The sequence below is a fragment of the Rutilus rutilus genome (assembly GCF_951802725.1).
Source record: "Rutilus rutilus genome assembly, chromosome: 13".
Classification (NCBI taxonomy): Eukaryota; Metazoa; Chordata; class Actinopteri; order Cypriniformes; family Leuciscidae; genus Rutilus; species Rutilus rutilus.
Window position 1 is genome coordinate 19,727,476 of NC_140218.1, and position 27,545 is coordinate 19,755,020.

Below are 27,545 nucleotides of genomic sequence, written 5' to 3' on the forward strand. Positions count from 1 at the left end.
CCACTGTCAGCAAAATAAACAAATTAAGCTAATGTCTTCCGAAAGCTATATACTTTTAAGAAGATGTTATCGTAGGGTGTTTTTACTGTAATAACTCTAATTATGTTTTTATAGTATTACTGGGCATCTGAAGACAAATGTATTCTACTCGCCAGCTATTGGGGAAAAAGGGAAGTGTGCCTGTGGAAAAAGTTTCTGTCAAATGGTGTATGGCTCCATCTTCTGTCAAACTCCATGCTACACAGCACTTCGCCAGTCAACCGAAAATAACAGAATGAACTCCTTTACTCCGAAAATTATCATGTTTATTGGCTGTTTCCACAAACATTTAAATAATAAAGTGTTTAGATAATAAGATATGGCTACAATACTGGCATCAAACATAAGGCTTGAAACTTAGGCATTAATGTGCTCAGTAAGACAAAAAAATGTATTACATTTTCTATTCAGATATTCATACAAGGTACACAACATTAAATATTAGTCCATTTAAACTATTTTGGCAAATAACAATATACAACCATACATTGTGAATTTTATATTGGCCACTCAACTTTAAAAATGTTATGTAGTCAGGATGTAAAGTATACTGAGCAACCTCACATCAGCTTAATATATTGTAAACATACAACTATCTGATGCCTTACTAATAAAGCTTATCATGTAACTTATATGGACAAAGGTATTTTGTACAGAAAGTAAATTCAGTAAATTCAGTGATGCACACTTGCGAAAAGTAAAAGAAACAAATTTAGAGCTGTTCAATCCACAAATCAAAAAGAAACATGATCATTATTTTATTCTATGTAGTATAGGATGAAATAATTCTCTGCACAGAGGTTTTTAAATTTAAAATTGCACATTGTTTTTGCATTGTATTTAATTGACATGGGCGATTATCTCCAATGTACTAAATAATCTAAATAAATCTAAATAATATTCCCTTCACCGTAAATTAAGGCAAGCATTATTTGAGATGTAACATGAAATGATATAGCGCTGAAAACAACTATTTTAGACATTTCAATGCTCACTGTATAACTGAAAACATATACAGAGACTGATTATATAATAAAACCTAGGGCTCCTTCTCAAAAGGATATTGTTTGGATGTTTGAATCAAGTTTTTAAAATGAAGGGTTACCAGGTTAAGCCAAAGCAATGAGTGTATATCCAGCATCTAAGTGGCTGTCTGTACCAGATCTTTTAAACGGTCAGACTGATGCGGTGACCTCATCACACTGTGAATACATAGTTGGTCATAGCTAAACAAATGTTTCAAAAGAACCAGTTGCACGTTGCCAGGAGGTCAGTAACAATAATAAAGCTGGGAACGCAGATGTCTGAAGGTGTCCTCTCCATGTGCTTGCTCTCCCTCAAACAGCATGGAGTCTGGCAGAATGACTCCTTCCAGAGGATCCGGCTGACAGAACTCCACCACAAACTCTTCCTCAGCCTCCAGCAGCATTCTGGACCAGGCAGACATGTCAAGTCTTCCAGCCATTCCTCCATATTCCTGAGGCAGCACAGATTGAGGAATGACTCGATGGAGAGAGGCCAAGTCTGAGCCATGCAGGACATACTGTTGGAGAAAGAGAGGCCCTTGTTTCTAGTATTATTATGCTAGACATGTATGTGTGTAAATACCAGGATAAGTAGCTAGTTACTTACCCTCTCTGCCATTTTCTCTTTCAGAAATGGCTTAATTATCGCAAAAATACCCTTGAAAATACGTGGCTCATTTATAATGTTTACAGCCTTTATTCTGATTGGGAAGCCATCCTGAAACACAAAAGCAGCCGATCAGTGCTCATGCCAAAATCAATGACTTCATCGTAATTAATCACTTTTGCATTGTCTTACTTGAAGGATACCAACAACTTTCTTTGCCAAAAGTGGACCTGGATTAGAGGCTTGAGAGAGGCCAACTCCCCCATAATCCACCAGGATAACAATTCCATTCACTTGGGTTTCCTCAGGCTGAATCAGCTTCTCTAATGTCAAATAAATAGCTCGAATGTTGTCCACAAATGGGTAATCATTAGGCTTCCATTTACCTAGGAAAGTGAAAGACAAAAAAAATGCTTTTTTTTTTTTTGGCTAACAGCAACATATTTATCAAAATCAGCACTAAAGGAAAATTGTAGGCCTAATAGTCTTTTCCTCTCTATTGTAACAAATATCCTAGAGAAACGGCTTCTCGAACAAGAGAAAAAGTAGGGCAGGACTTGATATTGTTCTTCTGATTGGATCAATGGATTGTTGTGATCTAGCACTGGTGCACAAATCAAAGAGAGAATGAGAGCAAAGACAAAAATGAAACATCTCTTAACATTTAAAATAAAACATACCAGTTACAGTATTAATGCAAGGTGTGCACAAAATTAAAGCTTAAAGGAGCCGTAAGTAAGATTGTGGCCAAAACTGGTACTGCAATCACTGTCAAATTACTGTAGAGCAGTGTTTTTTACATAAATTTTGTGTTTAGCAAAGTTTACTGCTTCAGTTGTTGTGGTGTTGATTCACAATGTTTCTAGATTATTGAGCAGAGTGATCAGATGCATTTTAAATAACTGCAAAAAGCTTCTTTGGCTAAAAAGAAACCCAAATTTCACTGTTATTTTGGCCCTGGCACAAATTTATTCATTTCACTAATCATATCATCAGCACATGGGAAAGTGTGAACGAGTACAATTCAGTGTCATTCTGATTGGATTTAAGAGCAGACTGATGCGCAGCCATAATTGCTTTGCATCAAAATGGCCTCACATGCAAGGAAATTGCGGCAAAGTATATTGCACCTGAAAGAACCATTTACCGGATCATCAAGAACTTCAAGGAGAGAGGTTCAACTGCACTGAAGGCGGCTTCAGGACGTCCCGGAGTGTCCCAACAAGCACCAGGACTGTCTCCTACAGAGGAATCAGCTACGGAATCATGTTACCATTAGTATTGAGCTGCTCAATATTGGCAGCAGGTGGTGTGAGTGAATCTGCAAACACAGTGAGGCGAAGACTTTTGGACAACAGCCTGGTGTCATGAAGGGCAGCAAAGAAGCCACTTCTCTTCATGAAAAAGATCAAGGACAGACTGAAATTCTGCAGGAAGTATAAGGATTGGACAGAAGAACACTGGTGCAAAGTTATCCTCTCTGATGAAGCCCTTCTGACTATTTGGGACATCTGGAAAATCGATTGTCTGGAGAAGAAAAGGTGAACGCCACCATGAGTTCTGTGTTGTGCCAACAGTGAAGCATCCTGAGACCATCCATGAGTGGGGTATCTTTTCAAACAAGGGAGAGGGCTATCTCACAATTCTGCCCCAAAACACAGCCATGAATGCAGACTGTTATAAAAACAGCAACTTCTTCCAGCGACCCAGGAACAATTTGGTGATGATTTGTGCATTTTCCAGCATGATGGAGCACCATGTCATGAGGCAAGAGTAATAATGAAGTGTCTTGAAGATCGCTGCATTGAAATTTTGGATCCGTGGCCAGGCAACTCCCTGGATCTTAATCCCATAGAGAATCTGTGGTCAGTCCTCAATAGGCAAGTGGACAAGCAGAAGTCCACAAATTGGATCAACTCCAAGCACTAATAAGGCAATAATGGATCGCCATCAGTTAGGATTTGGACCAGAAGCTGATATCAAGCATGCCCGAGCAAATTGCAGAGATTATGAAGAAGGGTCAACACTGTAAATATTGACTCTTTGCATATATTGAATGTTTTTGCCACTAAAAGTCTTTAAAACTTATGAAATACTTATAATTGTTTTCCAGTATACCACAGAAACATGTGAAAAAATAATCAACAAACAAATACTGAAGCAGCAAATACAAACTTTGTCACATAATACTTTTGGCCATGGCTGTATAAGCAGAAGCCTTCATCAGTTCAATTATTACCTGGCCGTAAACACAGTATGTAGCGTCCATGAGGGTCTGGTCTGGGAAGGACAGTGAGAAAACCCAGATCTAGGACGTGCTTGACTGTAGAGGGCTTCAGGTCCTGAAACACCTCAGGCCAGGCTTTCCGATTGGCGTGATAATTCATGAGAAGCTGAAGGGCCCGGTCATAATCAAACTTTCTGGCCCTGAGGAAGCGCAGCAGAAATGCATCGTCTAACCGTGTCCTCAGATTAGGGTGGTCTTTTAGTATCATATCTCGCAATGCCTGGACATCCCGGAGCCTCCATTCAGGCTTCTCCTGGAGCTCTTCCCGAGCCTTGGCCACCAGCTCAGGAGTAAGGGTGCAGGCGTAGATGGGTGGAGGAGGAGCTGGGAAGCCTACACCTGCCACCGTTTCCCTTGGAGGGCCAAGATCAATGTGACCATTTTGGTCTGCCATGGACTATTAAATATGGAAACATGTAAATGACAGACATAGAGCAGTTTATGGATACATTTTCATTAGAAAATACAATCAAGCACTATATATGGGTCATTATTTAGAAGTAGTGCAAATTCAGGTTTGTACGAGGCGGACGTTTATCTTATCCTTCACCAAATGTATTCTATATTTGTACTGCATTGTTTACTGTGGGTACACTGGAATATGTATTATGCATTTTCACAATTTTAGCTAAATTTAAACAATGTTGCAAAATTGGACAATACCAAAACAATAGAAAATGTACAATATTTTTGGAACCTGCATTAGATGTAAAGCTATTTAAGAACTATTTTCTATTCCCTATTATATTCAATATAATATAATATATACATCTATTTTAGTGTAAAGATCAATCTTTCTTTTTTGGGTGACCATTAAAAAAGTAATCATAATATTATATCCTACATATAGCAAGTCCTTTTATGAGAAACAGCTGTAGTTGGATTTATATGCTTAAACATAACTGTACTACCATATGCACAAGAAAACAAAAAATAATAATAATAACTGATGTCAGGCCCATTGCTAAACACAATGAGATTCTTTCTAACGCTCATGAAGCACTGCAATTAAATATTATGAAAGCCAGGAATAATACTTAAAAATTTTGCATGGGGAAATTTGACGTGATAGTTTCAGCTTTTCAAGCGTTGAGAAGGTGATGCTCTTCACAAACAGAACAGAAATCAAAACAGTGAACATTACCAACCTGCCAAATAAATCCGCATTCACTTCCGTGTAGAGGAAGAAGCCGTTCTACCATTGGTCACGCTCTATCATGTGATGCACGACGCCCTTTCCCCATTAAAGCCGAAGTGTGTCATTTATTCGATATAAAACATTTAGATATCTCAGCTTAATATGCAGATTATAGGTAACAAATCAGCAGTCTGAGTCAACCTAACATGTAAACAATGTGACTCTATCGCTATCAAAGCATTGCTCGGTTTGTTCTTGTTTACACTGGCTCACCCAATGGCGTGAGATTGGGGGCGGGACCATGGATTTTTTTGGCCAATGACAGCAGACAGAGCGAGTTTTTCGGGGTTCGGGCCACTTATCTATTACCCCTTTTCCACCAAGGCAGAGCTGGTGCTGGTTCGGAGCCAGAGCCTAGTTTCAAATCGGTTCTTTGTTTTTCCACCGCCAAAGCACCAGCTCCGAACCAGTAAAACTGGCTCTGAACCAGCACCCGGTTCTTGTTGGTGGAAAAGGGGTATGAATAGAATGACATTATATAGATCAGTGGTTCGGGCCCGTTATGGGATTTTTTGCAAAAAGCTAAAATGACAATAATTCACACTTTCCTAGCTCGGTGGCATAATTGCAATTATGACTTGCTCTTTGTTATAAAGCATCTACTTTTGTCTTTCATATACAGTAGGCTACATTTTGTTACAATCTGTCACATTTTAGTAGCCTAGGTGTTTGAAACAGTTACGAAAGATTTTTGAATTATATCTTAAACACTAGGATACCAGGTTTATTGAATTATATATGTGATTAACGTGGTTCATTCAGTAATTGGCACATCTGGTTATATCTTTCCCTGACAGAGATTTCTTAAGAGAAATTATCAGTAAAGGCGTCTGCTTTATGAATTGTTTTATTGTCTTTTATCAGTGTTGAGCAGCACACACCCCCAGCACTAAAAATCCTTGACCATGCTCTGCCACGTACACTCACTTTTATCATCTTGTTTTGAAGCAGGTTTTACAGCTGGAGATGATTATGAGCCTTAAAATTTCCTCTGGAAAACTTTTGCTATTAAATAGGGTTTGTCATTTGGAAAGAGATGGACATGCATGATCACAATTCAACTGCCTGCTGAAAAAAAACTTAAACTTAAACCAGTCTACTGATTTTGTTGGTCAACCAGCTGGTCTATAAATCCAGGCAAGCAAACCATTTTAGAATGGTTTAAGTTGGTTTTCCCAGAAGGCTATATCAAAACATGTCTTGCAAATAAAAAAGCTTATGGAAATGTTTTTTCAGACCACCCTTTTAAATTATGGTGTTTATCCATGTACGTTATTATAGCAGCTTCTGTGACCTAAAGATAAGATTCAAAAAGAGATAGTAGCAAAAATGAACAGCAGCACACTTTTATGTAAAAATATAGCCTTGACATTTATTATCTGTTCACATTAAAAGTTTGTAATTACCCTTCTCACTGAAGGCAGTAATTGTAAATTGGTAGTAAATGACCAATTTTTAAAACAACAAATGAGTGTGACATTTTCTCCTGAAATGTACTGTATGCATACAGTACATACACATCACTAACTAGTCACAGTTAAGGGGTTGTTCAGGAGACAAAAATGTTTTTTTCTTTTTTTTTAAATCCTAAAATCATGACTTAGAATAGACTAAATCCATTTATGAAAAAAAAGGAAATCATTATATTTACAATTTAAGTATGGCACATACAGAAAAATATGAAATGCTCATACTCTTAGCATACATAAAATAATTACCAGCATTTTGGTAAATAACAATATTTCCAAGGCACAATATGTTATGTATTCTATCAGGCTACTGTAAAAGTACTATAAGAGCCAGTCATTTGTAGCAAGATGTTAAAATACTGTACAATAAAACAAACTCTGATCACATTTAGGCCTGCTGTAACATTTATGGAACTCAAACTCATTGAAAGGAGAAGAAACCTTGCATAGCCTTTGTATTATATGGTCCTTTCTGACTTTTCGAATGCTGTTGTGACCCCTTGGGTTGTATAAATATGCACCGCTAGTTTGTTTTAAACATACATACAGCAAACAGATGAGATGGGATTAACACATACATTTAAAGTGTGATTGTTGCACACCGTCAAACTCAATTATTTTGGTTTAAAGGTCTTAAAATGGGAAAATCTGAAACATTTCAGTGTCTTTACTAAAAACCTTAAATTTAACAGCTTGTGAATATAAATCAGGTTTACTGTGTCCAAATGTTTATGAGAATGAATTGTCACGCTTAGCACAGCCTATTAAAAGTACCATGTTTAAAAAAAAAAAAAGCTTTGTTTCTCTAGAGCACTCAGATGGCCTCTTGTTTAGTGATGGTAGATTGAGGGATAGAGCTTGGCTGCTTGGGAACTGTGGCTATAACCCCAGGTGCCATTTTGTAGAGATCAGAACCTGAGGCTGTGGGGGGAGATGGGATTGGAGTTTCCGGAGTGGCTGTTTGGAAAAAGAGCAAGAGGATACATTAGCTCAGGGGTCCGCATGGGGGTATTATGGAACCTTAAATAGACATAATTTGCACAGCATGATAACATGTGAAAAAAAGAAACCCCTGGTTGACACGAAATAAGCACGCTTATGAAATTTCTGAAGGCATTAGGGTTGGAAAGAATTACAGTAGCCTTCTTTGACAAAATAAGCCAGATTAGTTTCTACGATTCTGGCAGGGATTACTCCAACAAGCCTGTTTGTCCATACCTGATTCTCACATTTTAAGGACCTGTATTCTCTGTAAGATCTTTATTCATAACAAATGTTCATTAATTCACTTCAAGAAGATACAGTTACTTACACATCTGGCCATTGTGAATCGAAGTGGCCATGTTGGTGGTAACTATGACATTGCTACTGAGGTGCTCCTGGACCAGATGTGGGTGTAAAGAGTGATGGGAATGAGGAGCTTCATTAGCTGAACCTGACAGGAAAAGAGGGTCATTAAATCTCGGATTGGGAAGATAATTTTCAAGTCTGAATCAAAGAACTTGTTTTTTCAGTCAAAAGGATCTACAAGAATCCAGTATGTATATGCTGCCTTTTTTATCTCGGTTTTCAAGATTATAACAAGCTGTTCTTGTTGTTCCCAGATGTTTCATGATGCATCCCAGATATTGCAGGTTTTGAAAGCTAAATCAGTTACCTCCTAGAAGCATCTCTTGTAGCAGGTTGTCTATCTTCGCCATCCCAAACAATTTAACAAACTGGATTTGCTCGATCATTTGCCAGGTGATACTCTGTAGCGTCGGCAACAGGAGAAGCAGCTCGCCGAACCGTCCCCGTGAGTCATACTGACGATCATTGATGTAGTCCTCCAAACTAACTTGAACTTGATATCGCATACGTTTGATCTTGCTTGGGTCGCTTAAACCTTTGGCATCTACATGATTAGAGAAAGACCGTCACATTAGATGTGTTTGAAAACTCACCAACAATCTGTTGTGCTTTGTCTCTTTTTAGGACAATTTGTTGTATACCTGGATCAAAAAATACAATGGCCTTCAAGCAGGCATATTCATTGTCATCGATCTGGAGATCTTGGAAGGGAAGGACTAATTCATCAAGGATCCTTATAGCCACACGGCTCACCTCCAATTCAGGGCAGTTTCGAGGAACTATATAATCATTACCTGCGAGAAACAAGGAAAATTGTGAGGTAAAATTCTGCTCTCCAGAAGACTGTCATATCCACACTACCGATGTGTTTTGCTTTTTTACTTACCTAATAGTAAAATATCCTTATACAGCATGGAGCGTTTGGCAGCTCCTAGTAAGAGATGCTCACCAGCGTGAGCTCGCAGTAAAGCCACCTGAGACAAATGAACATGCATTTGTTTGGTTTATGATCATAATAACATTATTTTCACTTGAGATTTAACGCATCTGGGGGCAAAATAAGGTCTTTGTGACCATAAACACATGTGTGTTTTCACGTACATGTTTGTGTGAGAAGATGCAGTTTGAGACGGTCTCACCCACAGCTAAAACACTGATCATTTACCATGCCTCAGTGCTCAGCATGTTAATGATTCTAAATGTCTCAAGAAGAGATGTAACTTTCAAACCAGCTCATCATATTCTAACCTGAGCCATCTGAATACATTAACCACCAACACTAAAGATCTCTGAACCTTTTTTCCAACTAAGACAAAAATGTGAATCAATTCACACCGTTATCCATGAAAAATATATTGTGGGAGCATATTTTTAGCTAAATAAGAGGTGTCTATCCTACCTGATCATCCAGGGGGAGGTCACAGAATGCAGGGATGTATTTGGCCCATTCCACCAGCACCAGCAGCTGCTGTTTCATTGACTCGCACACATCAGTTATAGTGGCTACCTTCTTCGTTCTGATGTCACCGTTCATGATAGGACCTGGTGATGAGATCTACATAATAGTTTTTAATTATTAATTTATACAATTATTATTTATTATTATAATTATTTATTATTAAATACAATGCTACATATAGTAATCATTTATATGTATTATGTTTTAAATATAAATCCCATTATAAATACAAAATATATATATAACTGCAGAAATATTGACTGTTTCTGAACAGGTTTCCTAAACAATCCCCTGGTCTACTATTGGTCAGATAGTCCCCAAACTTATACCATTGGTTGAGCCAGTGTTGCTATGCGGTTCTGATTGGGATGCTCAAACAAACAGAGCAATGTTGTGCCCCACAGTCAGTGTTGCCAAATGCGTGGTTTTCCCACGAAATTGGGCCACTTTTACACTGTTGCTGCTGGTTGTTTTTTTAGTCTGCAGGTTCTCAAATTTTACCCTTTGGAAAGTGATTTTTACCCGCCAGAATCCAATTTTTATCAGGGTTTTGGCCGTGATTCTGGGGGTTAGCATAGCAATTGGGCTGATTTACACTTTTCAGAAGAATCAACCTGCAGATGTCTCATTCCTAGTCTCTGCATATTAAACTGGGTTAAGAGAACATATTTTACACAATTAACCTTTAATATTTCTCAACATTTGCTAATAGAGCATTTCAATTTGAATTACACTACGTACCTGTCTAGAAAGGACATCGGCCTGAATGAGTGCGTTTATGGAGGGTAAGCTGCTGTCTTCGTAGCTGGATCTTCTGGTGCTAATCCTGTCTCTTTCATTCTGCACAGCTGAAAGGAACACTTTCAATCAGCAAATTAAAGTTGCATTCATTAAAAAAACACAGAGAAGGTTTATTTAATCAATATGGATGTTGTACAGACAAAAACAGCTCTTGGTAAACCACTGAAACATACTCTTTGGTTATCAGTAGCAGTGAATGCCACCCAGTTCCGACAACCAATCGAGATAGCAGAGATGAGGGATATTAGCTGACTTTGTGAGAGGGGGGAGTCTTCAAGGTTGCGCTTTTTTATCAGTGTGCGGTTATGATGGCTCTAAACTGTTTGTTCAGCATAAACCAGACATAGACCTCAGTGCATTTTTGAGTGAACATTAACAAAATGTCTCTCGCTAACTCTCTCCCTGCTGTTGCAACATCTCCCATTTGCGCCACCTCATTCCCTAACCTTCCAAACAGGGCAGGCACGTTTAATCTCTGTTTTTTTATTTCTTTGGTAGCATTATGTGGATGTAATCTCACAGCATGAGCAAGTACCTTCCTTCTTCATCCCAGCTCGAAAACATTTCTTTAGTCTGCAGTACCGGCACTGATTTCTCTTGTCTTTGTCCACTATGCACTGTCTGTTGAACCTGTACAGAAGCATAAAGAGTCATTTGACACACTGGATGGAAACTTGCAGAATTCTGCAAATTATATATGCAAAATTTAGCCAAGGAGATTGTTTTTTTCTAACCTGCAGGAGTACATGTGGTTTTTGCGTACACTGCGTCTGAAAAAACCCTTGCATCCGTCACAGCTGGAGGCTCCATAGTGCTTTCCTGTGGCCCGGTCCCCACAGATGGCACATAGGGTGCCCACCCCTAAGTGGTTGGCAGCATTCATGCTGGCACTCTCAGCTGGTGAGGAGTCTGAAATCATGGGGGATATTGAATTTAGTGTCACAAGTATGCTTTTTTTTCCAAATCATGCAACAAAAACAGTGCGAAAAAGCAGAGCTGCTGAAAACCCGAGACTCAAAATATATAAAATATATGAAATGTATCTTTTTCTGAATGAGGCTTAAATATCTGGGTTACAGATTGAACCAGTCAGACTCCTGATTCCAGACCAATCAAAGTTAAAGTAAATAGGGAAAAGGTCATGGGGTGAAAAGCACTCCCAAAAAGACATTTTTACAGCTAAACCAATTGGCAGTGAATCATCATCAAGAACATGTGCTGGAAAGGACTGTTTGCTAAGTAATCCAGAAGTGATTAGGACTAAACCTGTACAAAAGCTACAACAAGATCATGTTATATTATATAAACTCTAATTAGTGTTCTTGATGACCTACTAAACAAATTCAACAGAAAATGTCAATTGAACAGGAATTCTAGAAAACTAATTTTATATATATATATATATATATATATATATATATATATATATATATATATATATATATATATATATATATATATATATATATATATATATATATATATCTGTTCCAGTCTCTCTTCTCCCCATTACATTTACACTATCCTAAATAGTGAAAAGGCCAAAGGCCAAAAATATAGCTTAAAAAATGATTATGAAGAAAATTATTGCTGTGAAAGATGTGTGAGTTGTTAAGTGTTCATTTTTAGGTTAGAGGTAATCAGAGATAATTACATTAAAACCCCAGCAGTGATCAAAGGCAAAATGTGGTTAAATGACTTATCAGTGTGAGTGATTATGTGATGATTATCTAAATGGAAACCAATTTGTGAACTGCTTAAAAATAAATGTGATTAAAAATGTTACAATAAAAAAAGGAAATAATGTGTGATGAAAATATGGCTATATTTCATTATTTAAAAAAACATTTGAATAATAATTAAAATAATTTATTTGATATACTCTATTGAATAAATGACCTCAACAATGAATGCCAATGTAACAGTCAAAAAATATACACATACTCAAAATGTAAACATTTGATAAATTAGATTCTTACTACTTCATTAAAACTTTAGATATAACTTTACCATAGATATTAGATTACTTTGTCAGGTCATGCTGACAGTGGTTGAATATCAATTTGTTGCACAAAACCTAGACATGGGAGACTTCGCTGCAAAACATTTACATGACACCCCCTTTGCTCAGTAATCATTCATCCTGGTGTCAAACTTCTTCTTGAAATACTATCCAAACAAGTCATTTTATCCCAAGCCAACTGTATGAGAACAAGCAAGAGGAGATGAATGAACCTCTTCTCCTTATAGAGTACCATGTCTGCAGGACAGAGCATGTTGTGCTTCTTATCTTCTCCTGAAAAATGCATTTCGAATGGGCTTTTACAATCAGTATTGGGTGTTCTGTGCAAGAGGTTACGAACTTGCCAATTGGCACTTAACTATAACCCTATCAACCCTGTTAAACATCTGCCTCCCACGCTTGACCATATACTATAAAGACCATATACTATAAAGGTCTCAAAGTTCACTGCAGGGTCTGAGCAGATGACTCACCTGTGCTCATCGCAAGCACTTGCATGTTCTCAAACTCCAGGGTGGTGTAGGCTGGATCCAAGGCCTCGCTATAGTCTGCCATCTCCATGTCTACTAGTGGTTTGGACAAACGCATTCTCAACTACCTGATGCTGGGGGAAAGACTTGTCCTCTCTACAGCATTTGGACACCCCCTCATAGGCCAAGCCCCTCCTCTCGGAGGGGTAGACACCTCTGAGTGACAGGGGCCATGTCCTCAAGGGCAAAGATGAGGCTTGCTGTGATTGACAGTCCGGGCCTCCTCCCAGAGCACGGCCCTGCTCTGTAGTGGGATGGCCCTTGTGTTAATGATTGAAATGCTAAATCAGAGTTGTTGTTTTTTTCAGAGACGGAGACAAACAGGGTTTTTTACTGTCTTATATTTTATCTCAGTTGTCTCAAATTCATTACTAGACAAAATAACCAGTCTCAGCACTTTACTTTCTATAGTTCTTGACACATTTTAGACAGTACAGAAAGATCACTCACATTCAACTCAAATGTATAAGATTGAGAGTAATGGTCCACATTTCAACGAGCAAATTACGTGTTTGCTAAATCTCTGTTAATTCTAGCACAATAAACAACAGCTATAACTCGCACCGAGTAAAAATTGTGGCCTTTATGTGAAAAGAGCTCATTGTTCTGTTGAACATTCTAAATGTGCACGTGATGCACAACTCAGTTCCAGTTGCATCAAACTATGCAAACTAGCATTTGGTACTGCGAAAAATAACTTGCAGGTAAATTTGCAGTAAAACACTGGCAGCTGTGGTTGCCAGAAGAAATGGTTAAACAATTAATGTTTAATGCATTACTGTTTCATGCATTTTGGTGGCTATTTATTGCACAGTTCACAAATAAATACATATTCATCCACAATAATTGTATTATCACTTATAATCACTTTATTATTTTTAATAACCTACCTACCTAATACATAGTTAAAGTTAGATAATAAATATATTTTTATTTATTCATGTATTTATTTTGACTGTAAATTATATGGCAATTCATGCTTATTACCTTCAAGATTTTTGGGGAATATTTTACAGTACAATTGTACAGTACAATTAAATCATGTTTTGAGGGTATGTGGTAAGGTAAGGTAAACAGGTTTATTGTACCATTTTACATTACATATTATTTTATTATTTTCCTTTTCAAATAAATTGTTTTTTGGTGAGGTTTGGTGACACAAGATATCGTCTCCACACATTGTCATTCTAGACGTAAACTAGGCATTATTCTGCAAAGATTCTGACACAACAGTGTCCAAATCACCATGAGATAGGGAAAAAACTGAGGTGATCATCTATGTTGCAGTCTATGTTGTCCTAACCCTTCTTAGAGAGGATAAAACTATTTGTTACTCAAACAGGAAAGTTTGATGTTACAGTTGTGCAAATACCAACTTCAAGTACATAAGTATCAGGGCCAATGCAAACAGAGGCAAGTGTAGTGTAGAAAGCTACATGACAAGCCATGGGTCATCGTTCTTCAGTTCAGACCAGTCTCATGTCCACCTGCCTGGAGAACAGCTAGCTAACATACTGTCAGAGTTAACTTTTTTTTTTACTCTATTGGAAAACAGGAGTTCTGGTTTTAAGAATAGATCAAAGTTTTATGAGGTTTATTCTTAAAACAAAAAAAATAATACTTTTTTTGTTGGTGTAAATGAATGCAAGTTTGTTTAAGAGTCGTCATTACTCTAATTAGTGTGGCACAGTAGCGTTTCGTGTTTTTTTATATTTAAATTAAATTACTCCACTGCATGAAATTTAATGAGAATGTGGGGTTATGTGTTTTATGCTGAGCTTGCTAAAACAGCCCTGACATTGTTTATTATCAGAAAATAGCACATCCCACCTGACCCACTAAATACGCTGAGCTGGTTTTAAACAGGCTGGAAAACACCTAAACTTACAAGATAGCTGGTTTGAATATATTTCAGGGACATTAGCCACTTGCATATTCATAGAGATATTAAAGAATCTAAAATAATTACATTTAAATTCATAATGTTAGCAAATTTGACAAGGCTGTGCAGTAGTTGGTTGCTTTGATGCTTTACCTAAAGCTCTGACAGCATGATGTTAAGCTTACATCTCAAAATAAATGTAACAAATTTGAACAAGAACTGCATGTTTTTAGCCTATGGATCAGAAATACTTATTAGTCTTCCTTATTTCTGTATACAAGATGACTTCACTTCTCAGGCGATTAACCTGAGTAATGACAATCAGTGTACAGGAATGACTCACAATGAACAAATCTTATCTGAGTCACCATTAAATTCCTTATCACAGCGTACATCTCCGTGTTTCTGTTAACTAAGGCATGGGCTCCATAAAGAATAATCTGTAAAGTTATGGCCCTTTCTCACATGCACCTCAATGATCAGAGCAGGAAGGTGTAGATAACTACATTAGATCATTACCTCACATGGGCAAAAGCCTCTTGGTGAGCAAACCAAAAGTTTTACATCTGCAGAATGTGCTGATGTGGATTAAGGTTGGTTTATGTATTCATTAACTGGCATTTGTGTGTCACTCAGACTTTTATTAACGTGGCAGGCCACAGGTGTAAATTACGTATTCAATTTGGAAAAAAGGACATTTAGAATTTTGAGTAAATATGTATAGATAAATTATCTGTTGTATTATTTATTTTATTATTTTACATGTCGCTTCTGACAGACTGTTAGTTGTAAAACAGTTAGCCTAGTTTACTCAACTATGCTAGTCTTACACTTTCCCTAATACAATTATATGAATTGAATCATTATTAATAATTGTATTCAACATTTTTAATAATTTTGTTAATGGTTCATTTAAAAAAAAGTGAATTAAATGCTGTCACGCGGACAGTGTTTTTAATCAATTACACCTCTAATGCTTTTGAATTGTTTTTAATTCAAACCCTTAAAGGGACAATTCACCCAAAAAATAAAAATTCTGTCATTTACTCATCCTCAAGTTGTTTCAAACCTGTATGAATTTCATTCTTCTGCTGAACACAAAAAAGATATTTTGAAAAATGTCAGTAACCAAACAGTTGATGGGCCCCATTGACTTCCAGAGAATCCATCCCCATACTCTGTAAGTCAATGGGGCACTTCAACTGTTTGGTTACCGACATTCTTCAAAATATCTTCTTTTGTGTTCAGCAGAAGATAGAAATTCTTACAGGTTTGGAACAACTTGAGGATGAGTAAATGATAGAATTAACATTTTTGGGTGAACTATCCCTTTAAGTGTCTGTTCCTTACTGTATCAATGATGACACAGAATCCAAACCCTCAGACCACACTAGTAAAACAAATTCAAAGCAACTCCCTCAAACTGAAAACATCCCTCATCAAACGGTCAGAATTTTCCTCCATTATCTGATCAGTGTTGGAAGGCAGACGTTTACATGCGCACTGCAGCGTGGTGCAATCGTACTTTGAGTCTCATCACAGAAGACAATATGACATGGCACATGTCCTGCCCTGATCGTCTCCTCTGTGTGATATGAGGCAGCAATGTCATGTCCAATAATCAGTCACCCATACCGCCTGCCTGGGGCTAAAAGTCAGAGGGTTGATGTAACTCCTCTGCCTATTTTCCCCTTTGAAACTTCAAACTCCAGTTTGTGAACAAAGTCCTGTCTATCTCCACAATAAGGATCTCCGACCACTGACCAAACTCCATTTGCAACCACTGCCTATTTGTACTTTCTCTCCAATGACTCTTTTTCATTTCACCTGTCTGACCAAATGGGAATAACAAGTAGCACTACAAAGGTGGATATGCAATTCATATCTTGTGGGAACCGGTGGCCTAGATGGAATAACATGCTCTTGGAGTACTCGGGAACGTGTTTTACATGGGAATATGAATTACTTTCTTTTGATTTTGAACATTTGAGGCTTTGTGCCATTTATAAGAATGGGAGAAGACGGCAGCAATATGCTTACTAAAGCACAATTGAGGCCAGTAGAAAAGCCTCTGTGGATTGACTGTGGTAGATGGCACAGATATGTGAGTATGGTGACATAGTGAACACATAGCAGATTGCCAACAGATTGGTTGGTTACCTGCGAACCACACAGCTCATGCCCTTTTGTGGCAAAATATTTACTTTTACTGAATGCTAATGCTATCTGAAACATGGCATTTAATGCTGCAGTGTTAATATCAACTAATGCAAGACTTCTGAAATGTATCTATCTATACTGAGGACGAAGGGGCCGATACGATAAGCATGGATAATGCCCCTCCCCTCGGTCAAATTTTTTTTTTTTTAGTTTCATCAGGCTGTTGGGCTTTTTAAAGGCCTGTCAAAATGTAAATCAATGGTCAGATGCTAAATATTACAAGCATACAAGCATTTCATTCGTTCTGTTTTTTCTTTGATGGTTCATATTCTACTTTGATTGTATATTTCAGTCAGCAGATTCTAAAAAAACTCATTCTGAGAATAAATCAAGAACAGAAGAAAGAATTCAAAGTATTTGCTAATCAAACTGTTGTCAGCATCAAGAAATGGATAAACATGTCATGCGACCTATTGCTCTGACAAAGAGTAAGTTCAAGCAGTTAAGTTTTTAATACATAACCAGGTGCAAATGAAGAGGATTTACAAGCTAAATCTGTAATTCCTGCCAAGTAGTAATTCACAATGTTGTTAGAGACTTTATGATGGCCAGTTAATTTTTTTCCTGGGTTTCGACCCAAAAACCGTACAAGCAAAAAATTTTTCCTTTCCCACATTGTTTGCATTTTTAAATGTAGAATTTCTGACTTTAGTTCCAATGCATTTAAACAAATGCATGATACTGTAAAGTCAATCTTTTAGCAGTGTTTTCATTTTAAAATAGATCCTATGCAACTCAAACCAAAGCCATTTTCTTAAGAGGCACCTGAGACAGAACCATCATCTTCCGTAACGATTAACAGAGACAGTTATCTATGAAGTTCCCATAGTCCTCACCCATCAGGGTATTTGTAGTCTAGGTAATCATAAACCCCTAGGGCCTAATATTGCACAGCCTCCATAAAGTATTAAAGTTTAAAACTCAAAATCATTGGGTAATAATATGTTTGGCAAAAAAAAAGGTCACATTTGGCCAACCTTTGCTGTTACTTTCTGCTTATCTCTGTCTATGTCATGCTTTTCATCACAAACACGATAAGGCCGCTGATAGGATTTTGTCCTTCTATCAATATCAAGTGATCAGTTTTATGGGATTAAATACTATTTGAGAACGCATGCTACTGAAATGATCAAGCTGCTTTGTTACTTTCATTACATTACAAAAGCTCAAGTAGTTCTGTGCACATCACGCAAGTAAACAATTGCATCTATAAACATTTAGAGCATGCTCTTTGTAAATCAATCACATTTTCTGATAAGGCTCGTTCAATGATTAACAGTTTTTCTGCTGAGAATCGGTTTGCCTGTTGACCCAATCATATTTGCAGGCTGAGTGATGCTGCGTGGACAGTTATCACTCACTTGTTATCATCAATCAATCACTTTTTCATCACAGTGTACAGCTCGAAGGAACATTTTGCCCAAACAAGTTTAACTTTACCCCAGTTTATCGAAGCTAAAGAGTCCTACATGGTTATTAAATTGGTTTATAATCAGTAAACCTGTTGACGCTCGGTGTACTTTTATTCATTGGTGCTGTGTGGAGTCAGTTTCTTGTTTGAATATCGCAACACTAAGAAAAAAAGGTACAAAAGCTGTCACTGTGGCGGTACCTTTTCAAAAGGTACACCTTTGTACCTAAAGAGTGCATATAAGTCCCTCAAAGGTACATATTGGTACCAAACGTGTACATATTAGTACCTAAATGGTACATATTAGAACCCTTTTGAAGGGTACTGTCCCAGTGACAGCTTTTGTACCTTTTTTTCTGAGAGTGACAAAGAAAATTACATAATTGTGTAATGAATATGATGTTTTACCGGTGTGATCACAGTTGAAAAACGCTACGGAAACTCTGGAAGTCTTTTTTCCCTTCTGTTGTTCATTAGTCTTGGATGATGCCAACATTTCTGTGATGATACATCACTTTTAGGATTTCAGTTTATCAGTCTTATAAACTATATTATTGTATAAAAAGTTTCATTTTTCATTGTTTACATTACAATTAGAGTCACATATCATGGGCATGTAGAGAATGTTATGTCTGAGACCATATAAATCTTGGATTCTAAATTTAATTCAAACCTGTAAATAAACAGAATATTTTAGAGATTTGGGAAAAGTAAAACAAAGAAATGTTATGATGAAATTGATTATTAAAGCCTACTATTTGTAGATGCAGGACTGCCATTTCAAACAGAATTTGAAATCTGGCAGTTTGTTGCCTGCTCTGTCTTGTCTCAGACAGACTCTGTTCTCTGCAATGCGTGAGAAAACAGATGTGTGGCGTGAGAACAGTTTCAACTGCGCGAGTCTCATTTGTATGAAACGCATTCAGCGTTTATATACATACATATACAATACAATTATACATATACAATCTGTATAATATACATATTAATTCTTTTTTTACTCTTAGATCATAAAAATATAACGTTTTTATTATGATTATAAAAAATTCAGTTGTTAATATTGTATTATTTTTATACTATGTTAGTAATATTATAATATAGTATTAATATCATAACATTATTAATAGTAATATTATATTCATGTCAATTAATATTATCATTATAGTAATATAATATTTATAGTAATGTACTTTAGTATAGTAGGCTACTGTAGCCTACCAGCTGACAGGGTTCCCTTAGTTTACAGCATTGACAGCATACTTGAGAGAGATTTATTTTTGCTCTTGAGAGATAAAAATAAACATGTCTTGTACCTGATATTTATCCAAATGAATATTGAATCGAGATTCGAATCGAGTTTATGCAGCTCGTGTGCTGCTGTCATTAATGTAAAAGGACTCAAAGGAGGACAAACCAAATAGGCATTCTAGAATTCATGTGAATTTCTTGATTCATCTTTTCACTCAGATTGTTCAATTATCAACAATCTGTAGGCTAACTGAACATTTTGTATTAGGCCTATATTAGCAAATCCAAAACAGAAGCAGCTGTAACGTTGAAACTGTATAAACTGTATATATAAATATAGGCCTGTATGTTAATCTTGGATTGTGTGAACTATGGAAATAAAATGACATTTTAGGAGAATGTACCAACATTTTTAATGTGCAGTTTCTGTGAAGTCCACTATTAAGCAGCTCCTCCATGTGGACAAAGCTTGCAATTACATCAGCATGTTCCCTGCAGCCCAGGGCCTCACAGAGCAGAGCCACAAGGCTTTACCAGAGTGACATGAAATCCCCAAAACTGTCAGGTCTGCTGTGATTTTAATATGCACTGCATAACAGCCATTCTGACACAAAAGAACCACACCAAAACAGGCTTTGTTTCACACTCTGACTATAAACCTCTAGAGATGAACAAGTCAAATATTCTTGTCATGATCACTTTGAAGACATTTGAACCACTTTTAGCTTTAAACTGTTCCATTATGCTCCAGTATGTCTCGTTCTCATTATTGTAATTACTGCCCAAATTGTTTGAAAACTCCTATGTCTTGTATCAGAGGTAAACAAACTCTCATAAACGACCTCACGCACCCTTCAGCTTCGACTGTTCTAAAAGAGGCAGTGGATCTATGCGGTCCTTGTACCTGGTGTGGTGTTGAAGTGGCCGGTGCCATGTCCTTCATACATCCTGCACTGGTTTATGGTCCTGAGAGCTGGCAGGGACCCCCCGCTCCTCAACCTCCTCCACACAATGATCTGTCCATTCAGTGAGTGTGAGAGCGTGTGTTGGAGCCGCCGTTCTCACTGCTGTACACACACTGACCGGCAGCTCGCCTAATCCCTTAATTCCTGTCACAATGAGATTTGATTGGGGGCTTGAGCGCACGGCCTAATATTGTCAAGCGTACAGAGCGCATAATTCATATCTGGCACTTCCCGTTTCTGAGGCCCCTGGATTCTCCCACAAATGGATAGGAAACATTAAGTCGTCATTTTGATGAGTGCGACACCAGGGTTCAGTCAGTGAAAATACTTCTTGATTGAATAATACGTTTTCATGGTACTGAGGAGAGAAAGTACTGTGAAAAGTAAAAGTTTTTATTTCTTAGAAATCACTTGTCTGATCTATGGGAGAGTGTTAACCAGTAGCCAGCTAGGCAAGTTTTACAGTACTTGTTGCACTTTACAATGTTCATTAGTTAACATTAGTTAATGTATTTGTTACATATGTATTCATCTTTGTTAATGTTAGTTAATAAATATCCAACTGTTCATTGTTTGTTCATGTTAGTTCACAGTGTATTAACTAATGTTAACAAATACAACCTTTTGATTTTAAAGCTGCAGTCCATAGTTTTTCCTCTTTGCCGCCATCTCTGTTCGAAATCTGCAATTGCAGTTATCCGCGGAATTATTAACTTTACGTGGGTTGTGCCTCGGCACGGTACAGCGCGGATGAATCCAATGTTTTGAGGAGAATGTGCGGCTGTCAGTCGCCGCGCCGGTGTGGAGACTGTCATTCGGAATCACAGATTCTACTTTTTGGAAGTATGACCGACATAAGAATTTTCACCGGAAAATGTCACCTGAACAAGTAAGTAACATCCACTTTTGTTCTGACCAACTAAGGGGAAAAAAGCATTGCAGTAAATCGCGCTGATTAAATCTAACGATCGCTTATCATATCACATCAAACCGTGCAAATTATACTTTGTTCTGAAATTGTTAATGTTAACAACATCAGCATTGCGTGACTACATTTAATGCCCTTCCGATATTATCCTTGTTTTCGCATGGGCCCGGTTGCGATATTTTTTCCCCCCAGGATGGTAGGGGAAGACTCATGAATATTCATTAGGGAAGTCATCCCTGATTGGTCTTAACCCCAGTGACGGGTAGGTTTAGGGCGGGGTTAGGGGTAGGTCATCAGACCCCCAGTGGCGGGTAGGTTTAGGGGTGGGGTTAGGGGTAGGTCATCAGACCAATCAGGGATGACTTCCCTAATGAATTTTCATGAGTCTTCCCCTACCATCCTGGGGAAAAAAATATCGCGGCCCGGTTGCAGTCTCTTTTTTTCTGTAGCCTCTCTGAAATCCGAAGTCTTGTGCATTTTACTGAATCTCATGTTGTCACTGGTGATTGTCGTTTGAACCTTTCTGGATCCGCCATCAAATTAATAAGTTTCATTATATCAAGTGCTGTGAGAAAAGGCAATAAATCTCCACCTCCAACATCCTCACACGCAATATAGCCTACTAGCCGAGACACCTTTTATGTGTACAGATGTGACGTAATGACGCAAAGACATGCTCGAATTTCCCGCGGAAATCCACCAGTACCACTGGAATTAAAAACATTGTTATAAGCTTACCGTTTAGAATCGAGCTAAGGCAAGCAGATCGTCTTGAACACTGGCTGGTTATGTACTTGCTAAAAAATATATTTTGGATCATTTTTAACCCAAAAAAGTTACGGACTGCAGCTTTAACTAATGTGTTAGTAAATGATGAAATTGACATTAACTAAGATTATTGATCTAATGATTAATTAAATCATCATTTTAACCTTATTGTAAAATTATATGTTATTTAACCTAATTAACCTTATTGTAAAGTGTTACTGTTTTAATAAACTTGTTCTGGTGCCAGGTTGATGCAAAAGTTTAGGGTCATAAGATGTTTTTGAAAAGGTTTCTAATGCTCACCAAGGCTGCATTTATTTGATCAAAAATACAGTAAAAACAGTAATATTGTGAAATATTATTACAGTTTAGAACATTATTTACAATATTACTATAAATCATTTTAATGTGCTGATTTGGTGCTCAAGAAACATGTATTATTATTATTATATGGACATTGAAAACAGTTGCGCTGCTTAATATTTTTAAGGAAACTGATAATTTTTTTATGAACTGAAAGTTGAAAAGAACTGTATTTGTTTGAAATCTTTTTTTTTTTTTTTTTTTACATTATAAATATCTTTACTTTCACTTTTGAACAATTTTATGCATCCTTGCTGAATAAAATAGTTTCCCTCAAAAAATCGTACTGCCCCAAACTTTTGAAACTTTTAAATACTGTTAACTAAAACTATGCATTAATAAGTTTTCTTATGCATTGCATAATGCATCAAATAGCATGGGCGATATATATATTAGATTATGGATTAGCATAGTTTTTGACACAATGTGTATTTTATATCAACATTTAAATGACATAATTTTAAATGCTTCTGCAGAGTTATTTAATCTTTCCTGCAGTATAAGTTACTTTTACCCAAAAGTACAAATATTTCCATTTCAAATTTCAGTTTAAGCTTGAAATATTCCCAGTAGTCTCACAATCAATATGCTAAACATGCTGAAAGTTACATGGATAATCAATATGGAATAATTGGCAAAATGCTGTTAAAATTGTGCACTTAAATGATGTATCGCATGCCATACAGCAGAACATGTCAACTTACCAAAAGTATTTCATATAAACTAATATACAAAATATATAATATCTATAAAATGTAAAATAAACAAAATATTAATATAAAAAGCAGGACACATTTAAAGTATATAACCTTAAATGTGGATAAAATTGCTTAATTCCAAGTCTGAATGCCACGTACTGAAGAGGGATGAGATCTTCAGTGATCAGGAGAAAGAAATGCTTCTGAAGTGACTATTGATCAGGAACAAATATTTCCAGACATGGAAGAGTCTTTGTAGGAGTTCTACTTTTAGCAACATTCCACACACACACACACACACACGGTTGAAGCTTGTTGACTCTGTAAGCTGCTTGTTCTGGCCTTGAACAGTTTCTGAGCTGACAGCTGGAGCTGCTGGACCACCACCACTAAGTCATTCAGCATTTCAGGGCAACAGCACTATTGCGTTTAAAGTTACCATGAAATCAAATTCTTCTTTTTTTTTTTTATGGAATATTGCAGTATTTATGAATGATTTATCCATGCACATCTTTTTTTCTTATTATTATTCATGTGCACTCATAATATTTAATCTAAATAACTTCCACTCCCTCTTGCAAATACCTCTCTTCTCTAATGATGCGTTTACTGGCACGAGGGTGGGACAACCTGTCACTCACATGAGATCATAGCAATAACAAACCACAGCCATCCAATAAATTCCCCATGGACAAAATCAAGTCCCGCCCCACATTTTTTCTTGTTCAATAAGCCGTTTCACCCGGAAACACTATTGCAAAACCATTTCATGCCTACTTTAATTTTAGACAGTAGTCCTGCAAAATGTGCAAGTCAACTATTTTGCGCAAACATGCAAGATTTCTACACCTGCAATGTAGCATTGTCTATAATTAAATATGGATTCATTTCAAATTTATGTTTTTTTATCAAATTTGCAAAATAGGCAATGAAGGTTGAAAAATTTGTTGTGGTTGCATGAATTTTTTTAAGTTTTTTTATTTATAATAGTATAAATATACTATTGTTCATTGTTAGTTCATGCTAGTTCCCAATGCTTTAAATCATGTTAATGTAAATAACTTTTACTGTTTAAAATGTATTAGTATATGTAAAAATGAACATTAACTTAGCTTATTGTTTACTTTTAGTTCATGTTAAGTATTAGCTAATGTATATGCTAATATGTTTGAGCCTTCTTACATGATGTTTGTCAGCAGCATTTCGCACCAGAATTTACACCGGCAGTGCTTTGTGCATTCTTTGTATTCATGAAAAACACATTACAGCAGCTCTGAAATGATCTAGACCACAAAGCAGCTTATTCACAGTTTCCACGGATATGCAACAATAATGTAAATGTTCCACACACTAGAGCTCTACAAAGACAAATGTGTAGCCATAAATAAAACTCATTCAAGTGTATACAATTGTAAAGCTATACTTGTTTGACAAAATGTATTAGAAGATACTCTCTAAACATATTAGAGAGGGGCTGATTTTGTGACTGTTTGTTAGATATTATATTTCATATGAGCAAGCATATAGTGTATGGCTGATTGAAGCATTCAATCCAGAACCAGTGCAGGTTTATGACACTGTATAGAGGGATGCTAAAGTTAACATTCGCAAAGCACTGTGTTTACTATAAAAACTAAAGAGAACATGTTATATATCACATTATTATAGATAATATTACATAATAACTAATAATTACATCATAATTGATTTATAATTTAACTACAATAATAATAACATAGTGTAAAGTACACTACCGTTCAAAAGTTTGAACAAACTTTTAATCAGCAAAGATTCATTAAATTGACCAAAAGTGATGAAATCTATAATGCTACAAAAGTTATTTATTTCAAATAAATGTTCTTTTGAACTTTCTATTCATCAAAGATCCAGATCTTTTTATTTATGGCTGATAAAAATTCATTTTGCCATCACAGAAATTAATTACACTTAAAAATATATTAAAATAGAAAACAGTTTCACAATATTTCTGTTTTCACTGCATTTTTGATTCAATAAATGCAGGCTTGGTGAGCAAAGGAGACTTTTTTTCAAAAACATTAAACAATCTTATTGAGCTGTAAAACAGACAAAAATAAAGATGAATAATGTAGTGACATAATTTTGCTATGTAATATTGCCATGCACATCATTTTGCTGTGGGCCTGTTTTAGTTGCAATGAATAACTGTATCCTTAAGACATCATGTTTGGATTGCACATCAAGTTTGGTCTGAAGATTAAAGCCTAGAGATCTTTTACAATGCTCACTTCGTTCCAGCACTTTCTCCAGAGTACTTTGAGTCATTACATCCCAGCAAGAAAAGAGGAACTTCAGCCATTCTATCCACATTATTCATCTTCTCAAGCAAATAGGCCCTATTTACCCGTCATTATGGATTTGCCACACCTCCCGAATTGCAGCCGTGCACCACAAGCTCCCACGAATGGCGATGATAGCTACCATACTGGATGAAACGTCAACGAACAAAATGCCTATTCAACAACATGTTCCACCAAGATCATCAAAGCACCCACCATTTTTTTTCCCTGGAAGCTATTGAAAGAGACGGAGTACTTACCATACGGTGGATCCATATGGGTGCTAACCTGAGCGTTCACATTAACCATGATGTCTCTTCTGCTCCCCACCACTGTGTTTTAGTGATTTTTCTCTTTTAAATGTAAAAGATGATGAGGAATAAACACATATAAGTTTTGCACAGTCCTCTGTTTCTGGTGAAGGTGTTGTTGGCGCAAGGTAAGGCCGGTACTCCTGTTATCTTATTGATTTTCCTAATCTGGGCAAATGTGGGTGGAGAGGTTAAACAGTAACCAGGCTTGTATAGAGACCAATCCATATGACAGCTGTAGCTATAGCAACAGGATGATAGAAACTCAAATAGACAGTTTGTTTTAATTTTTCTCAATTTCTCAAAGTCTTTTTAAACTCATCCCATATTCAGGAATTAATCATTAAAGGTTACAAGAGTTCTGTGTAGCCAAGCATTAGGAGATGGAAGGAGTGTGAGAAAAGAAAGGAGTGGAGCGTTTACGCAGACTCATTTAGACATTCTGATTTTCCGATTCCCATTACCTTTGACAAGAAATAGTCCAAATTCACTGTTTGACAACATGCCTCATATCAGCTTTCATTTCCGCCACTGTAATTATTTGCCTTTAGACAGACTCAAGGGGTTTAGGTGTAACTGGTTCATCTCTACCTTTGTGTTAGCAGGTTAGATTCTTAGCCATTAGACCAATACCATCCCATTTCAATAGACCTTATGCGCCAGAGAAACAAGCGCGGCGCGCGCAGCCACCTTTAGAGTATTATGTTTGAACTTTCCGTTTTTGCGGTAGCTCTGAATGGGTGTTTGCACGACAACGTTCTTACTAAAAACAGATTTCAAAAGCTATCACCGTTCACACGGATCTGCAAATACGACTAAAAACGCTGTATTATTCATGCAGGGCTGTAGTTGGAGATGTCACTTTAAGAGAAACCCCATTGACTGAGCAAGTAATAGGCATGCATGACATCACCGTTTTCACAAATTCATGTTTTTGTTGTTTACATGGAGGTATCATTTTCAACATGCACTTTGAAACCCATTTTCAGGCCCCCAAAACGCCGTTTTTGTGTAAATGAAAAACGCACAAAAAGTTTTCAGTTGAAAACTGGTGTTGTGTGAACATAGCCTATATTTCTAAGGCATCGCTGTGTAAAAGTAATTAGCTGGTGAATAGATTTACTTATGGCAGAGTTGACGAAAGTTATCATGGGCATTGTAATGTTTAAGCGGATGTCATAACAAATGTCAGTAGACTGGATTTTAAACCGAGCGGTTCATTCATAAATCAGTAAGGTCTTACCTTCATTCTGTGGAAATACAAACCGGAAGACAACACAACGAGCGTAGCGCTGGAAAAGGGGCGGAGCTACATAAGGTCTATAGAACTTGAGCTGCATTTTTTCTTAACGGATATAATGTTAGTTTCAACAGCTTTTCCCATGAATATAAAGTGATGCTTTCAGACAGAAGTCTATAGCATTACACAAGTCTACAGTTGCTTTCACTTTTAAGCAGCTTCATGGGAAAGTGAATTTTCGATTTTCCCCAGATTTGTCACTCTGGTACAGAGACACCTAAGCTCTAAGTTCTTTGTATCCATTTACCTTATAATACTTGCACTACCATTCAAATTTTTAGGGACGGTAAGATTTCTAAAATGTCTTTGAAAGAAGTCAATTATGCAATAATATTGTGAAATATT

The 27,545-nt window shown here is 36.7% G+C and overlaps 2 protein-coding genes across 4 annotated transcripts; both read right to left on the reverse strand.

Annotated features, from left to right (window-relative positions):
- Nucleotides 1-286: 286 nt before the first annotated feature.
- Nucleotides 287-5,330, reverse strand: ttpal (tocopherol (alpha) transfer protein-like). Of its 2 annotated transcripts, none has more exons than XM_084429063.1 (5): nt 5,107-5,330; nt 3,911-4,355; nt 1,864-2,057; nt 1,672-1,782; nt 287-1,582 (listed from the first exon to the last, which is right to left on the reverse strand). In XM_084429063.1, exons 1-5 carry the CDS (start codon nt 5,158-5,160, stop codon nt 1,310-1,312), a joined length of 1,077 nt encoding a protein of 358 aa, XP_084285189.1. In that variant the 5' UTR covers nt 5,161-5,330; the 3' UTR covers nt 287-1,309. The 2 variants fall into 2 exon arrangements, with proteins under 2 accessions (XP_084285189.1, XP_084285190.1); XM_084429064.1 differs by having other exon boundaries at nt 4,996-5,108.
- Nucleotides 5,331-7,414: 2,084 nt separating this feature from the next.
- hnf4a (hepatocyte nuclear factor 4, alpha) lies at nt 7,415-25,962 on the reverse strand. Of its 2 annotated transcripts, none has more exons than XM_084427183.1 (10): nt 25,850-25,962; nt 10,970-11,144; nt 10,771-10,865; nt 10,176-10,282; nt 9,375-9,530; nt 8,862-8,949; nt 8,617-8,769; nt 8,283-8,519; nt 7,938-8,060; nt 7,415-7,582 (listed from the first exon to the last, which is right to left on the reverse strand). In XM_084427183.1, the coding sequence occupies exons 1-10, from the start codon at nt 25,896-25,898 to the stop codon at nt 7,440-7,442; spliced, it is 1,326 nt and encodes a 441-aa protein (XP_084283309.1). In that variant the 5' UTR covers nt 25,899-25,962; the 3' UTR covers nt 7,415-7,439. The 2 variants fall into 2 exon arrangements, with proteins under 2 accessions (XP_084283309.1, XP_084283308.1); XM_084427182.1 differs by lacking the exon at nt 25,850-25,962 and adding an exon at nt 12,732-12,861.
- Nucleotides 25,963-27,545: the final 1,583 nt, after the last annotated feature.